General features: G+C 43.3%; 1 protein-coding gene across 3 annotated transcripts in view; it reads left to right on the top strand.

The window, feature by feature from the left end:
• The first annotated feature begins 6 nt into the window (after positions 1-6).
• Rnf175 (ring finger protein 175) overlaps positions 7-17,207 on the top strand; it is a 56,968-nt gene continuing 39,767 nt past the window's right edge. For all 3 annotated transcript variants that reach the window (XM_048813545.1, XM_048813544.1, XM_015484491.2), the window contains exons 1-3: positions 7-339; positions 11,781-11,818; positions 14,481-14,622. In XM_048813545.1, coding sequence (XP_048669502.1) covers positions 34-339; positions 11,781-11,818; positions 14,481-14,622 — 486 coding nt within the window. In that variant the 5' untranslated portion in view covers positions 7-33. The remainder of the gene's footprint in view (positions 340-11,780; positions 11,819-14,480; positions 14,623-17,207) is intronic.

The raw sequence follows: 17,207 nt of genomic DNA, 5'->3' as shown, positions 1-17,207 counted from the left end.
AGACGATTCCTTTTTGCAGACCCCGCTGACAGGATGGCTTCTCCACCGCGAGGCCAGGGTCCACAGCGGCGCCCGGCGACCGCGACGCCCCTCGTGAGCCGCTGCACTGCGGAGGAGGCGCAGCGCGTGCCCAACGGCCCGCGGTGGCCGCCAGCGCCCGCAGCCGCACCGCGCCGCCCGGGGCGGGGCCGCCCGCTCCGCCGCCCGCTGGGTCCCCACCGGCAGCGGAGGACCCCGGGGCCTCTGTGCGCAGCACGCCGCAGCCCGGCAGCGCGGGAAGAAGGCGGCATGGCGGCGCGCAAGGCGGCAGTGCTGCAGGCGTCCCCGCAGCACGAGCAGGTACCGTCGCGGGCGGGGGAGGCGCGGCCAGGGTCCCGAGGCTCAGCCGGGGCGGGGCGGCTCGCGCAACTGGTCCCCAGTCCCGCCGCCCACACGGTGAGGCCGGCCCTGAACTGGGACGATGACCTCTGGAAGGTGCTGCCTGGGGACTGCCTATCCCCTCCCGTTTCTTCCTTTCCTCCCGGGCGCCCAGTTGCTTTTCTTCCTTGGCTCCATCCTTCTCCCCGCGGCTTCCAGGATGACCCCATCCATTCCTATCCTCCACACTGGCTGCCTCTCTCCTGGGCAGTGGCCCCCAGGGACCCAGAGTAAAGGGTCATTGAAGGGGGGCGACTGAGGGAGGGTGAGGAGTGGATTTCAGGCCTTTGGCCGAACTGTGTGGTGCCCAGGCTTGTGCGTCAGCATCACCCTGGGGCTCCTTGAAAGACAGATTGCTGGGCTCTGTCCCCAGGGTTTCTGGTGGGTACCTTTGGATTTCAGGCTGATCATAATTAGCTTGTCTAACTAGCTCCAGCAGGTGCAGCTGATGTCTTGAGAACCACTAGGTTAGTCCTTTCCTCCTCCCACCAGTGGTGAATACATATATCCAATCCTACTTTAGTTTTAATTCGTAGGACAATTCGCAGGCTCTGACCAGATATAGGAGCTATGGGAATATCATCCAGAGATGGGCCTTTCTTCAGGAATTAACATCCTTAAAGCAAGAACAAAACTAACTCACGGGAATACATTAGTGTCTCAAAACAGGTTGGGGCAAAGAGTTCTAGAATTTCTGTTTGATGAGGTGGGTGTGGCGTTTGAGCTGGATTTGAAGAACAAATAGGATCTGACCACATGGTGTTGAGAAGGAGTTAGAATTCCAGATGGATGGAAGACAAGCACTAAATTGTTTGGGGTTGAAAAAAATTGCTGGGGGATTGGTCATAGGAAAAGACCAATCCCCCAGCAATTGGGGACTATACATTAGTATAGGCTGGGGGACTATACATTAGCGGGAACCCAGAGTTCATGAATACTTAAAATGAACCCGGGAAGAGTCGGCCATGGAGGACCTTGTGTAGAAACTATGCATGTGAGGTTTCTTTTCTAGAATGGGAGAACCTATAAGGAAACTCCATGACTCTTGCTGATTTCAAACCAGTATCATGCAAAGGGGCTATGGATTGAGACCCTGCCTCCCAGGAAAGGCAGAGGACTTCACACTATCAACTTTGCTGCTGATGTTTGCCCTTCTCAAAGCTAGCATCTCTGCCTTGCCCACCATCCTCAGGAGGTGTGCACCCCTATTAATTCTGCCTTGGAAGGGACTCTCAGCTTTTCCTATAATCCCATGTTGAAAGATAATGTGGCCTAGGGATCAGCAGTCAAAGCATCACCTGGAAGCCTGTCAAAATGCAGTCTCAGGGGCTGGGGTTGTGGCTCAGCGGTAGAGTTCTCGCCTAGCACAGTGGAGGCCCTGAATTCGATCCTCAGCACCACATAAGAAATAAAATAAAATAAAGGTATTGTGTCCATATACAACTAAAAAATAAAGATTAAAAAAGAAATGCAGTCTCAGTCCCCAGTGTAGACCTACTCGAATCAGAATCTGCATTTAACCAGACCCCAGGGTGATACTGTGCACTTAAAATGTGAGAAGAGCTTGGTTAAATGAGACTTTACAAGAGCTGAGGATACTAAAAGGAAAAGCAGTATAGTTACTGACCGGCCAACATATAGTAGCATTCCATCACTCTCAACCTCATTCTCTTTTATTTTCCTTCACCACCTTTAATGCTACCTAAAGCATGCCTAATTGTACATTTGATTGTGAGAGCCTTCAATATGGAAGTTCCAGGAGAGCTGACCATGGTTTATCTTATTAGCTGCTATAGTTCCAGTATCAGGAATCTAGTCTGACACATAGCAAGGCCTCAATTCCATATTTGTTAAATGAATAAGTGGGTGAATGAATGAATAGTAATGTACAACCTCATGATTGGGGGGCCCAGCTGTTCAGACTTCATCTCCCTATTCTCCATCCTCCTTCCTCAACTCCACATCCCACAGTCTGTTGAGGAGTTATACCTTGGGAAACTTTGAGACTCCTCCAAGAGCAGGAAGCATGGGTTTAGCAGCTCCCTCGTGGGCTTGTCCGAGGCCTGCTTTCCAGGCTCTAAGTCCTACCAAAGGGAGAAAATCAACTTCCTGCCTCAGAGTAAACTATACCCCTCCCTTGGCAGCCCTGCTCTTCCTGGCTCCTAAGAGAAACCGAGGCACAAACTGATTAAGAAACAATGAGTTTACTTGTGCTGAGCAGAACTGCAGCTCAAGAGACATTTCTGACTGGCTGGAATATATTCTGGGGTCTTACAGATTTCAAACAAGTTTTTTTTTTTTTTTAAAGGACTGCAAGTTTGAGGTCAATCTCGGTAGTTTTTTTTTTTTTTTTTAATATTTATTTATTTATTTTTCGGTGGACACAACATCTTTGTTTGTATGTGGTGCTGAGGATCGAACCCGGGCCGCACGCATGCCAGGCGAGCGCGCTACCACTTGAGCCACATCCCCAGCCCCTCAAACAAGTTTTAAAGGCAAAAAATCCTCAAGTGGGGAAAGGGATTATATCAGTTATTTTTCAAGAACTTAGATTGGTGTAGACAGGATAGCAAGGCATCTTACAAGAAAGGGATTGAGTGATTTAAAGAATACACTTAGAGGGCTGGGGTTGTGGCTCAGCAGTACAGTGTTCACCTAGCACTTGCAAGGCCTGGGTTCGATCCTCAGCACCACATAAAAATAAATACATAGGGGTACTACTGTCTACAACTAAAAAAAAAAATACACTCAGAGCTGAGTAAAGCACTTGCCAAGCATGCACCGGCAATAGAGGAGGGGGAGAATATATGTAGATACAAAGTAATTCTTAGAAGAGGAAAGAAGGGTTCTATCCCCAGCAGCAAAAACAAAACAAAACAAAGAAATTCTTGGGAAAATTGCCTGGTAGCTCTCTATAGGACTGGAATGTTCTGCTCTAACGAAATTGTAACCCTCAGCATGTCAATGGCAGGATATAGCAACTTGCACAGGATCAAAAGTCTTCCATGTTTTCTTGGCCTAGTATTTTGGGATGCCTCAATCTGCCTTTACCTGTTTAGTATTAATTTTTCCATACCGTATAACATGAATTCCTTATCAATGAGTACATTGCCACACACACACACACACACACACACACACACACCACAGGGACATTAATAGCTTCTAAATTCATTGTCCTGTCTTTGCCACTTGTTTCAGAAAGATTTTTCTAACAGAAGGATTTTGTGAGGGAAGGGTTGAAAGTGGGGAAATCGGCCTGGAGACAGCAGCTCAGGTGATGAAAGGCCATGCCAGCATGGTGGCCTTCACGAGTATACTGAGTGTGTGCTGCCACAGACGTCGGGATTCAGTGGTGGGGTAAGGCCCAGGCTGCCCTCCTGCCGATTCAGACAAGTAAATAAATGATCAAAGGTGCAGTTTGGAGACAATGCTCAGGGTGCCATGGACGTATGGGAAGGGCCAGACCCAAAGGGCTTCCTGGAGGAAGTGGGGCCCAAGGATGAGCAGGAATAAAGCACCCCCACATGGAGACTAGGGGTGGAGAAAATGCATTCAGGGGACAGGAATGTTCTGGTTGGTTAGAGCAGGGACAGTGGTGAGAAAACACAGGTCCCTGTGAGTCATGTTGACAAGAATTATAAGCAGGAAGGTAATAATATGGATCCGTTTGCTTTTCATGCCTTCACCCTTCCAATTTGAAGAGGAGAAGAGTGAGGGCAAGTGTTTTGGTCAGCTTTTTTGCTGCTGTGACCAGAACAACTGTAGAGGAGGAAAAGTTTATTTAGGGGCTCTCGGTTTCAGAGGTCTCAGTCCATAGACAGCTGGCTCCATTTCTCAGGGTTTGAGGAATCGTGGCGGAAGAGTGTGGAGGAGGGAAGCAGCTCACAGGATGATCAGGAAGCAGAGAGAGAGAGAGACTCCACTGGCCAGATACAAAATAAGTACCTCAAAGGCATACCCCCAATGCCCACCCCCTCCAGTCACACCCCACCCACCTTCACTTACCACTCAAGTTAATCCATTAGGGGATTAATTCACTGACTGGGTTAAGGCTCTAACAACCCAACTATTTCTCCTCTGAACCTTCTTGCATTGTCTCACACATGAGCTTTTGTGGGGACACCTCACATCCAAACCATAACAGCAGGGTCCCAGGCAGACACCCTGCCTACCTCCATGCAGCCCTCGGGCCCAGGGAGCCTTCCCTAGTCCTGCTAGCTGAGGAGCCAGCCATAGTCCCTCTCCCTGCTGGTTATTTTCTATCACACTTTCTGTTTATTTTCTTCATAGAAGTTACTATATTAGGCAATTTTTGTTTATTGTTCATTGTTTTCTCTAGAACATGGGCTGGATTCATGAGAACAGGAACCTCACCTGTCCTTTTCACCACTGTGAGCCACCTCTCAACCTAGTGCCTAGCACACAGGAGGTGGCCAATACATATTTGCTGAATGAATAATGAATGAAAAATGGATGGGTAGAACCGTAGGGGACTGACAGAAGTGGACATGTATGTGAGGTAGTATTTACAGGTAGGGTCAACAGAAAGGTTATGGGTTGCAGATACAGGGTCAAGAATGGTGCCCCCGTTTTCTGTTTGTTGGATGAAATGTGGAAATACTGAGTGAAATTGGAGACATCGTCAATGGGAGCACTTTGGGTAAAAAAAAAAATTAACGTGTTCAGTTTGAGGCAGATTAAGTCACACATCTGAGGGACGTCCAAGTGGAGATACAAAGGGAGCTCAAAAGTGAGATTTGGCTGAATCAAAGAAAGAAGTGAGAGGTAGATCAAATCATGGCACAGAGATTGGAAAAAGGGACTTGGCAAGTAATCAGAAAAGGTGAAGTAATGGGGAGACAGAGTAAAAAGTCACTTTTGTACTGTTCTTTCTAGGTGTCATTGTTCACGTAGAATATTTAACATAGGAAAGTATAAGAAGGAGAGTAAATATTCCAATGTATGTCATCACCAATGGAGCATTCCTGGTAACATTTTTGTAATGTCTTCTGTGAATCTTTTACTTTTGGATGTCTCTTTATGAAACCATACATTTACATAAATTGACTCACATTATGCACAACAATTTTGAAGGCTCATTATCTCGTAACAATGAGTCATGAAAGTCTATGTCAATAGATATGGATCTGCATTATCATTTTTAAAATGTTATAGATTTCTCAAGAGGAAAGACAAAGATATGGATCTTTTTCATCCATTGTCTGAGTACTTGGTGAGTTTTTCATGTTGGAAACATTTTTCAGTTCTTGGAAATTTCTTACATAATTTATATTTTCTCTCCTATATCCCTTCTCTTAGAGTTTTAAATTTTTTTTTTCTGAGAGAATTATTTGACTTACCTTCAATCCCTTCATGAGATGTTTCATTTCTGTCCTCTTGTTTTTTATTTTGAGAACTTTTGTCAGTTTTTCTATAGTCCTTAAAGTGTGGTGTTTGTTATAGTTTGGATCCAGAATGACCCCAAAAGCTCCTGTGTTAAGCAAGGCAGCAATGTCCAGAGGTGGGATTTTTAGGAAATTATTGGATCACGAGGGCTTTGACCTTCTAAGTGGATTAATCCATCTGATAGATTAATATTTTGAGTGGACTACTGGGTGGAAACTGTAGGCAGATGGGGGCATGGTTGGAGAAAGTAGGTCACTAAGGGCATGCCCTTAGGAACACTGTCTTGTCCCCTTCTACCCCACCTCTGCTTTCCAGCCACCAAGAGCTGACCAGCTGTCTTCACTACACCCTTCTGCCATGACATTCTGCCTCACCTCAGGTCCAGAACAGTGGAGCCAGAGGACCATGAACTGAAACTGTGGGCCAAAGTAAACCATTCCTCCTCAGGTACTTTGGTCACAGCAACAGAAAGTTGACTAATACAGTGTTCTTGTCGCTATAATTGCAGAAACTTCTTTCTCAAATATATAGTGACTTTTGGCTGTTTGCCTGTCCACTGTTTGGAAGCTCTTGCTGGCAGGGAGGGCTTGTTGACAGGCAGGCTGGACTGAAGACTGACCTGGCCAGGCCTTTGCATGGGAAAACAAGGAGTGGCATATCTAGAGTTCTTTTCTCTTGACTTGGATAGTTCCCCATAAATAAATCCAGTCTTCCTAAACAAGGCCTGAGTCTGGCTATCAGTAACCCAAGCCAAGTGGACAAGTGCATGTCTAACATGCTGGGCCTCCAAGAGCCCAAGTGGAGGTCTCCAGGCCACGTGGCTAGTTATTATAAACCAGTCTGCTCTTATAGCCTTGCATGCACATCCACTCATGAGCCTCACAGTGTGCTAGACCCACAGGCTTCCTATGTGCACTGCTGACTGCAAACTCGGATGGTAGCAAGGAACTGAGAGGATAGAAGTTTGAACATGCCTGTATTAGCCCTGTTGTAGGGCTACCGTACAACAGAAACTTCACACAGTTCTGGAGGTCAAAGTGTGGATATTGGCAGGATCCTGATTGTAGAGAAAACAAAGCTGCCGCCTCCAGCTTTGGGGGCGTCAGGTGTTGTTGGCTTATGGTTGCATCACTCCGTTCTCTGCATGTCTCTTCATGCGGACTTCACTCTGTCTGGGTCTGTGTGTCTCTGGATAGCATATGGCCCACTCCTTTGTCTTACAAGGAAGCCAGTCTTTTGGAATTAGGGTCCACCCTGAATCCAGGATGATCTCATCCTGAGATCCTTAATTATATCTGCAAAGACCCTATTTCCAAATAAGGTAATGAGGGTTAGGATTCAGATATATCTTTGGGGGTGGGACATAGTTCAGCCCACTCTAGTGCCTAAAGCAGGGATAAGGACTGACTTTCTGTTGACTCCCAGGGGACCCATGGCAGGTAGGATCTCTGCCACACACCTCCTTTTCAGACTTAGCATTTCCAGGCCGTTCTGAGCTGCTCCCAGACTACCCCACTGCTGGGGAGGGAAGAGAGGCGTGCTGTTGGGGGGACAGCCTGGTCTTACTAAATATACACTTTGGATGGTTTGGAGTTGTTAAATTTTAAAACTCTCTCTCTTTAATTTAACAGAGCACAGCGTATTCTCCCCTTCCCCATCCCAGTTCCCCTGGGGTATCATCCCTACATCACTTCTAATTTCTACTCACTCAGTTACCAAACATTTGAAATGTTAAGACACAAAAAAGACTAAGATAAACAAAACTCACATTATTTTGTGTTTCTGGGTCTGTCTTCTACAGCAGGGCAGAACCTGACAGCCTGGTCAGGGATGATGCTGCCACAGAGGACTGAGCTAGGTTCTCTCGGTTTAGAGAAGGACTTCTGGTGCCATCTGCCCTCTCTGCATGCCAGGCATCTCTGAGTCCCATGCTCAGGTTTGACCACTGGCAGTCTGCCAGTGTGGGGACTTTACACTGATTCACGGATGCACTTCTTTAGCAATCCCACATGAACCTGCTTCCAAAAGTCCTGCAATCCCTCTGCCTTCCTAAAGTTCTTGGCATGATTGGTTCTCCCTTGCACCTCCTGCTGCCAGCATGTGCCAGCGTCCTCTGCTCACAGTCACTGTCCACAGACCGTCTGCTTTCCAGTTTCCAAAACTGATTGCTTAGACTCCTCGCCTCCTCTTGTACTTGGAGGTTTATGTTAAAATTTTTATTCTTTTGCAGTCATTCTAGTGGTGTTTGAGGAAGGAAAGGAGGTAAATGCATATATTTGGTTTCTGTGTTAGTTAGGTTTTTGTCACTGTGAACAAAATACCTGTCAAGAACAACTTAGAGAAGGAAAAGTATATTTTGGCCAAGTGTCAGAGGTTCAGTTCATGGTCAGCAGACTGCATTACTCTGGGCCCAAGGTGAGACACAACACCTTGATGGAAGGATGCGGTGGAGGAACATTGCTCAGCTCATGGTAACTAGAGAGAGAGAGAGACAGACAGACAGACAGACAGACCAACTAAGGGACAAGATATAATCCCTGAGGGCATGTCCCAATGATCTACTTCTTTTGGCTATTCCCTACCTGTTTCCGTCTATAGTTGCCACACAGAATTCCATTCAAATTATTAACCCATCAATCCTCTGTTAGATTACAGCTATCATAATCCAATCATTTCACTTCTGAACATACCTGCATTAACACAGGAGCTTTTGGGGGGACACGTCATATTTAAACCATATCAATTTACCATGTTTCACTGGAAGATCTTGTTTTCACTTGCTTTTTTTTTTAAATCACAGTTATTAGTAAGCTTAAACATCTTTCCATAAATATATTGGTTATTTATATTTCTTTTGTAAATTTCTTATTCAAGTACTTTGTCCTTGGAAATGTTTTTCTTATTATACTGTAAAAAGCTCTTTTTATATTTAATTTATTAACTTTCTGCTTCTCACATAGGTCATATTTTCCCCAGTTTAATTTGTCTTTCAACTTTTATGTCCTTGAAATCTGTTTATTGTTTTACTTTATCATTTCTGGGCTCTACATCATACTTAGAAATGCCTTCTCCACTGCAATATCATGAAAATGTTTACCCATATTTTCTTCTAGTGCTTTTAAGATTTTTTTTCCTTACATTTAAATATTTGATCCATCTGAAATTTATTTTGAAGCAAGGAATGAGATATGGGTGGATCCAGCTTTGTTTTTCCCAAATGCCTAGCCAGTTGTCCTGACACCATTTAATGAACAGTATACTTTTCTTCATTGATTTGAAGTGACTTCGGCATCATGTGCAGTTGAGTCTATTCTTGGACTCTGTGTGCTGTTCATTCATCTTCTGCTTTCACTTGATTTCTGTGACCTTTATTCTGGATTGCAGAGTCTGATAAACCGAGGCTCTAGGCTTTATTCTTCTAAATGTTCCCTGCTATCCTTATATGCTATATTTCCAGATGAATTTGAGTGTCATTTTCATTTCCAAAGTAAATCCTCATAGGATTTCCAATGGACTTGTAAAATCATATGTCACAAAACATTTCCCCAAAATTAGAACCCCTCCATAGGGGAAAATGCTGTACTCTTGGGGACTATAACTAGACAAGAGATGTCTCTAAGAATATCATCATCATCACCAACACCAACATCAGTACTGTCATCCTAATTCACTTATTCTCTAAGAAATAGGTTTTCAATATCACTTTACCTAAGGAAGTCCCTACTTTTAGTTAACAAAAATAGAAAAATTTCAGGTTACAATTTCCACCTCTAAAACTTTTCTCCTTTTCAAAAGAATAACTTATCACACTTCCTTAAAAGTGACTTACAGAGCTGGGGTTGTGGCTCAGCGGTAGAACACTCACCTGGCAGGTGTGAGGCCCTGGGGTCGATCCTCAGCACCACATAAATGAATGGAGTAAAGGTATCGTGTCCAACTACAACTAAACATAAATAAATAAATATTTTTTAAAAAGTGACTTACAATCTGATGGATAGTTGGAGACAGTTATATCCAGGGCTATTTTACTAGTAAGATACAAATGGAATTTTTCTCTTAAGGAAACTAAAAACCCAGTCCCATAATTTCAATACCAAGCTCTGTGAACTTCAAACAACAAAAAGAAGGGAGTCCTGAAGGTTGTAACTTTTATTAAGATCATCAACCCTTGGTTTAAGTACTTTTCTACAAAACTCTCGTACAATCTCATTTATGCTCCTAATATTGCAATGATATTGATATTACTATATCAATATCCAGTATCTGGAGACAAACATAGATTAGTGATGTGCCCAAGGTTGTTATTCAAGGAACTAGCCAGCTCAGTGGTGGTGGGTGGTGCTGGGTAGCTGCATGTCTCAAGGCTCCAAACCCATCTAGTGTTTTTTCCTAAAGAGCAGAGTCAGCAGAGAAGGGCCTCTCAAACCGAGAAGGGTATTCAGGTACAACTATTACCTGAAGGTTGCTTTACTGCTGGAACTTGGCACTTGAGTCTGGCTGCTGTGACCACCATGTGGGTAGGGAGCCATGGAGAAGCTGCCAGCCTCGGTCACAGCACCACCTCTGTCCTGTTTTCCTGGCATTGTACCGATCCCTCCTAAGCCTGTCTGTGACTCTCATCCATGTCATCCGAAGCCTTGTTCTGTTTTATAAGGGAATGCTTCATGCCTGTGGCAGAAGCATAGATATTCCCGAGGAGCCAGTGTATCTCCAATCAGACAGATCCTAGAGTAAACCGTGGATGGCATTTGTTTCTTTCTCTCTGCCCGGATGGCTTACACCATTTGAAGAAGAAAACAGAGGGGAGAAGATCTGGCTAATATCAGATTTGTTTAACAGATATTTTATTTGCTTTCCCTTTTCTTTGCCATCACTGGGGATTTGGGCTTTGAAAGAGTGTCTTTTAACATTGCTGGACTAGGGGTTAGGTGGTCTGTGGTCTCTGTGAAAGTTGTAAGATTATGTCTTTCTGGTGACTAGTGTCCAAGACCTCAAATAACCAAATATGGTAAGTTAGCAGTAACCAAAGGAAAGCAGCCCATGAATGGACTCTGTCTTGGGAAAGGTCTCTCTGATGCCTGCTCAATCTGCAAGGGCCACAGTAACCCTTCTTAAATGATGCTTCATTTTCCAGGACACAGGAGCCTGTGGTCCGTTTAGCCTCTAAAGCCTTGACCTTGGAGCCAAATTCCCTAACTGGCATCATTTAAGATACCAGCAAAACAGATTGGTTTTAGGGATACTGGATTCATACACCATAGCCTAGGAACCGGAGTGGCGGTCCCTGTGATAGGGGAGGCCACTCTCTGTGACCTTCAGTGATCTGCCAAAGCACAAGGGCAGGAATGGAACCACATCTGGTTCTCTGACTTAGGAGCAGAATCAAATATTTATCAGTGGTGACTTGATCTCTGGAGTTTTGTTCTTGTTATTCATTTATTTGTTTTGTTTCAGTTTTATAACAGCCCCAGAACTCACCTGTTAAAGGCTTCCTCCCTAGTACTTCACCCTGCCAGCCCAAACTCACCGACACCTTGATCTTGGACCTCAAGCCACCAGAACTATGACAAAATGAGTTTCTGTCATTTAAGCTACCCAGTCTGTGCCATAAGGTCATGGCAGCCCTAGCAAACTAATACAGATTTCCAGATTGGGAACCAGCCTTCAGTAATTTTTTTAAATTTAAATTAGATTTTTTTTGAACTGGTACATAAAATATAAATGTCCACATTAATGGGGTAATGTGATGTTTGGATACATGCTACCCTGTGTGTACCCTGTAATATTTATTTTTATTTTATTAGGATTTTCATTCTAAATTATTCCAGTCCCAGGGAACATTGCTGTTTTTAATAGTTTGGGTTTCTTATAGAATGCTCTAAAATATAAGCTATAAAATAAAAGCTAAGAAAGTGAGTTTTTTTTTTAACAAGGGTGTTTTTCATGTTTTTCAGATCTCTCACACAAAGCTTTCTGCGGATGATGAGTGGAAGTAAGTGATCAGTATTTTTTTATAATCGCTTTATTAAAAATTAGATTCGCATCTTAACAGTTTGAGAAACTCAATGAAGTCATCAGTTCATTTGTATATTTCCTGGGATAAAGAAGGTGGAATGAGGAAACTGTGTAGCTACAGCAAAAAGGTACTTCAAACCAAATCTGCACGGATTTCATGTGTTTGCTAGTGTGATCCATGCAATCCCACAAAGCTGGATTAACATATTCTTCAAAATATGGCAGTATCAAGTGGCTGTTTATTTTAGGCACATAAAACATATGAATTTCTCTATGTGCTGGGACCTACAATGGGACTCTTGGACACTGTGAGCACCACAAAAGAGGAGAAATGAAGATTTCTTCCCTTTTTTGTCTTATAGTGATCAATTGAATGTATCCTTACTCAAAACTGGAAATACTTATTACATTGTATATCAATTTGTGATCTTGAAAGTTCTTCCACATAGGTTAATCCATTTGCTAGGTGCTTTCAATGTGTATGTATGTTTGTATGTATATATATACAAAATGAATTAATATCATAAAGCATATTTTGTTTTCTGTCTGTGCAAGTGATATTCTCTATCAACAATGAATTCACTCCTATATCTTCATAGCCTAAGTTGGAAGTCCATTAATTACACAGAATATTAAATATTTATTTCGGATTTGTGTGTGTAAAAATCATAACTAACCTCTGGTACCCTTTTCATTTTTCTTCACTTTCTTTTCTTCTGAGAGACAAATGAGTTTTTTCTTTCGTATGAGCTTCTAGAAATCATTCCTGTCTCCTGAGTGCAGCTTTCAACAGTAACTAAAAGTCATGTAATTTTATTCAAGTCGATTCTCTGATCTAGACTCCAGCTTCTTCTCTTGATCAGCGAAAGGCTTTCAGTCCGCCTGTTTATGCCTCCCCACAGTAACATTCAAAGAGTCCATCTCCAAGAAGCTGAAGTGAAGCAGGAATATTTACTGGTTCATTTCTATGTCTTCACCAGCAGGGGGCACCCCTGGGATTTGCATGGGGCCCTTTTCTGATGGTACTTCCAGACTGTATAGAAATGCTGGAACATACCCATCAAGTGCCTTTAAAAAAAAAAAAAAAAAAAATCAGCGTTTTGGCACAGAATATTCCCTTGCAGCGTTTTCTGATTGAAACACTAGCTAACTGCATACTGTAACCAATCCTAAATGGAAACTTCACTTTAAGAGATTTTGTGATTAATGGTGTTACCCTGCTGCTGGTGAGAGAATGCTAAGCAATTGGCAGCATTTGTCAATTTCCCCCTTTCTCTGTGTTTAATCTGGGCCTCTCTCTTCCTCTAGGCCAGTGGCTCTCAATCTTGGCTGCCCCTTAAAATCACATGAAAAGCTTTAAAAATGACTGATGCCTTAAACGTTAGACTGTGTATACATGTATCAAAACATCACATGATGCTCCATTAATCTGCATATTTTTATGTTTTTATGTATCAGTTCAAAATAAATTCAATTTAAATTTTTAAAAATTGATTACCAATGGCTAGCTCCCATCGTGGTCATCTGTATTAGTTTGCCAGGGCTGCCGTGACAATACGGAACAGCCTGGCAGGCTTCAACAACAGAAACCTACTTTGTCATAGTTCTGTAGGCTTGAAGTCCAAGATCAAGGTATTGGTGAGTTTGGGCTGGCAAGGTGACACACCAGGGATGAATCCTGGAGGTGGAAGACACAATCCTGCTCCTAATACCCAGCAAAGATCACTTAAATGATTTGGGGTACTGCACGGGCACTGGGGTTTATAAAACTTTCTAATGATTTTAACTGGCAGCAAAGGTCAAGAACCACTGCTATATGTTTTCTTCAAAGTCACTTCTATTCTAGGGCTTCAAACCAGATGCCATATGATTTTAGTCATTTTCTCAGTCACTGTGAAAAAATTGTGTTCAGCTAAAAATTGAAAGTCCAACTATCATCTGAATGTTTGTGCTCATCTAAGAAAATGCTCAGGCCTATTCTTCCTTCCTATAATAGTTGTATAATAATTTATACAACAAGCTCACTCTGGAGCTTTCATTTCCCCATGGATAATATACTCCCTTTTGGGCATAGGCTCCTTCTGCAGGATATCCTTTTATCAAAAATGGTGGAAATTACCAACATTCTACTGCTTTTGACTTTCAAAAAATGGCAGTTTCATATGACTCAGCCTAATATATATATTTTTCCTGATACAGCTACAAATAACATGTGCTTACATCATAAGTACCATGAGGTACGAAGGGATTATCTTAAATTTATAGATGAGGAAACTGAGGATAAACGACTTTCCAAGATTATGGGTCCATGAAGTGGCCCATCAGGGACTGGAACCTGTCTTCCCAGTGCCCATCTTGCTTCTTGGCTTCATTACTTAATTTGGAAAGAAAAAAAAAAGTGAACTCAAAATCACTTGGGGGAGGCAAAGGACTGAGAGGAACTGGTTTTGCTGATAGAATCTGCTGTCCTTTTCCCAAACCTAAGGGGAAGGGGAGAAATAAAGAGAAGCGTTGTGATCAAAGCTTAGTACCTGCTTTTTCAATCCTCCTCTTCCTATGAGCCCAACCTGTTATTTTCTCTTTCGCTAAATGTGCAAAGGTTGAGGGCTTTTTCAGATGACCTCATTTGCTGGTTCCAGTCTGCAGCAGGAGAGGATGTACAAGATGCACCGTGGCCACGAGTCCATGCACGTGGAGATGATCTTGATCTTCCTCTGCACCCTGGTTGTCGCCCAGGTAGTGCTGGTGCAGTGGAGACAGAGGCATGGCCGGTCCTACAATGTGAGTCACCCCTGGCTGCTGGAAGCCCACTTCAGCTTCTCATTGCCACGTTGCTCCTTTGTGACCACTTTGTGCCCTTACTGCTTTGGCTTAAATCAGTGGTTCTCAAGCAGGTACAATTCTGTCCCCAAGAGATCTTTGACAATGTCTGGAGACATTCTGGATTGTCATGATTTAGTTGGGGGATCAGGATGGACGAGGAGGGGAACTGCTACTGAGATCTGGTGGGTAGAGTCCAAGGATGCTGGTCAACTTCCTACGATGGAGGGCAGCTCCCCAGTACAGAAATGATCTAGCCCAAATGTCAATCGTGGCAAGGCTGTGACAGTCTGCTTTAAGTAAACCAATTTTCCTTTTGTGTATGAATGAGTTCTGCCAATGACTAAAGCAAAGAAAGATTGGGGATAGCAGAAACAAAAGGTTGAGGCTGTCTCATGTTGCTTCATTAGCAGTCAATAAGTAGTCATAAATAAATATCAGCAGCTGTCTTACCTTTATGCATATCCATGGAAATGTGTCCACAGCAAACACCTCAACAACACAGAGAAGTATCTCATTATCACAGGACAATCCCTGTGATATGGAGCATGTCTACTGGAACTTTCCCATTTCAGGGCTTAGAGTCATACTCTGGTCCTTGCTGGACCTGAGACCTTGTCATTGCAGTGGTTCTTAGGGTGCCTGGGAATCACATAGGTCCCACTCCCAGAGTTTCTGATTCAATAATTTACATGTCTAACAAGTTCAAAGGTGGTGCTGATGCTGCCGCCGCTGATTCTGAGACCACTCTTTGAGCATATAAGACTTCCTATAAAATATGAAGTCTTAGCCCAGACTAGGATTTTATGTATTTTTACCCATCATAAACATTATTTCTTGTATAGTACAGGGTTTAAAAGAATTCTCAATACTGTATAATATTTCAGTTTGGGAAATTTTAAAGAAAAAGAATCTCATTTTGTTCTTTTTAGAACAAAGACATGGTTTTCTGCCATATCACTATTGTCATGTCTATTAATCACCCTTTATATTGTACTTGACTGATATTTTTAAATGAATCAGACTAGAATCAAACCTTGCTAGTTATTCATTCTCATATCAAAGAGAAGGTCTTTAAATATATCTTAATTATAGTTTCTATACCTTCAAAATAACTAGGATTCAATTTCTAAAATCCTTATGTAAAAAGAAACTGGATTCCTAAGAAATTAGTTCATAGCTGTATTCTATCTTCTCTTTTTAAGTGATAACTATCTCTAGATTAGGTATAGAAAAGAAAGTTTGGCTTCCATGGTAACAGGTGTGGGTTTTGCCTTGGAAGCTCCTTCCCTTGGAAAGAAACAAGGCCACATGAGCCGGTAACTTAATGGTGCCAAGTATCTCTGCCATTTTTATTTGAAGACGTTTGAGTGGCAGACAAAAAGCCTCTGTCCTTGTCTTGTGTTTGAAGAAATTGTTCCTGTGTCAACTCTAAGGATGTGTCATTACACCAGTAAGTGTAAAACTCACACACTGGCCTCACACCTGACCCCAGATAGATGTGCCCAGCAGTCAAGACCCCTATGAACACATATGGCCATTGCTGGGCCTGACCCTAGCTGATTCAGCCTATGCTGGACCCAGGCTGACATTTTGGAGCCTGATCACAACAGTTGGCTGGAGCATGTGAGTCATTTCCCATTGTCACTTGCAACCTCTGCCACCTGAAATGTCTCTCCACAGATACTGCTTGGACAGCCTCCCGGACCCCCTCAGTCACCCCAGGTTTTCTCCCCAGTATTGCTGTTCCTGTCTCCTTTTATTGCACAGCTCCTGTTTTATGGCTACCCAGAGGACTCTGTGGTCCTAAGGATCACCATGGAGATGACCGAGTGACTGTGATCATGGCCTCTCTTGAGATGATGATGTCTAGCACTTTGACAAAGACGGGGGCCTACAGAAAGATGCTCCCATAATCGTCAAGGACAGATTTGGGTCTCATGGTGGCCCTGATGGGACCCTGCTAGGTTAGCTTAGAGACTTGGTCAGACTCTGGGATGTTTTCGACTCCTTTGTCCATCAGCCCATCTGATGGGGTCAGATAGTGAAGCTTATTTCCATGATTTGATATTGTAACCCCCATCAATCTGTTAGTAATAAGTTGAGCAGCCTCTTGCTTCTGCATGTCTCTGCTGATCCTTGTTGCTCAAGTTGAGAGCCAGTATGTGAGGCCAAGCTTTCCCAGGATGGAGCCTTGACTTGAACCTGTGTTTTGCATCCCTTCTTGGAAATTCACCTCCAGAGCCAGGCATCAAACGCAGCCATTTCAGGGATTCTCAGTGACATCTGCAACCATTTGAGTTGGAAACTGTTGGAGACCAGCTCCAACAGGGGGTCTCAGGAGACGAACGGATGGTGAGGAGTCGGCGAAAGAGGGGTGGAGAAACAACACAGACACCAAAGTGAAGGTGTTGATCCCAATCTTTACTTGTGAAGCTGATCATATATACTTTTCATTTTGGCAGGCTCACAGTACTTTGTGGTTACAAAACAGGAATCATTATTCAAAGAAACAAAATATTACGTAGCTACAATTAGAATAGAAG

This window comes from Marmota marmota, unplaced genomic scaffold (assembly GCF_001458135.2).
Source record: "Marmota marmota marmota unplaced genomic scaffold, marMar, whole genome shotgun sequence".
Classification (NCBI taxonomy): domain Eukaryota; kingdom Metazoa; phylum Chordata; class Mammalia; order Rodentia; family Sciuridae; genus Marmota; species Marmota marmota.
The sequence above is the reverse complement of the archived record's forward strand: the minus strand, read 5'-3'. Positions and strand labels throughout refer to the sequence as shown.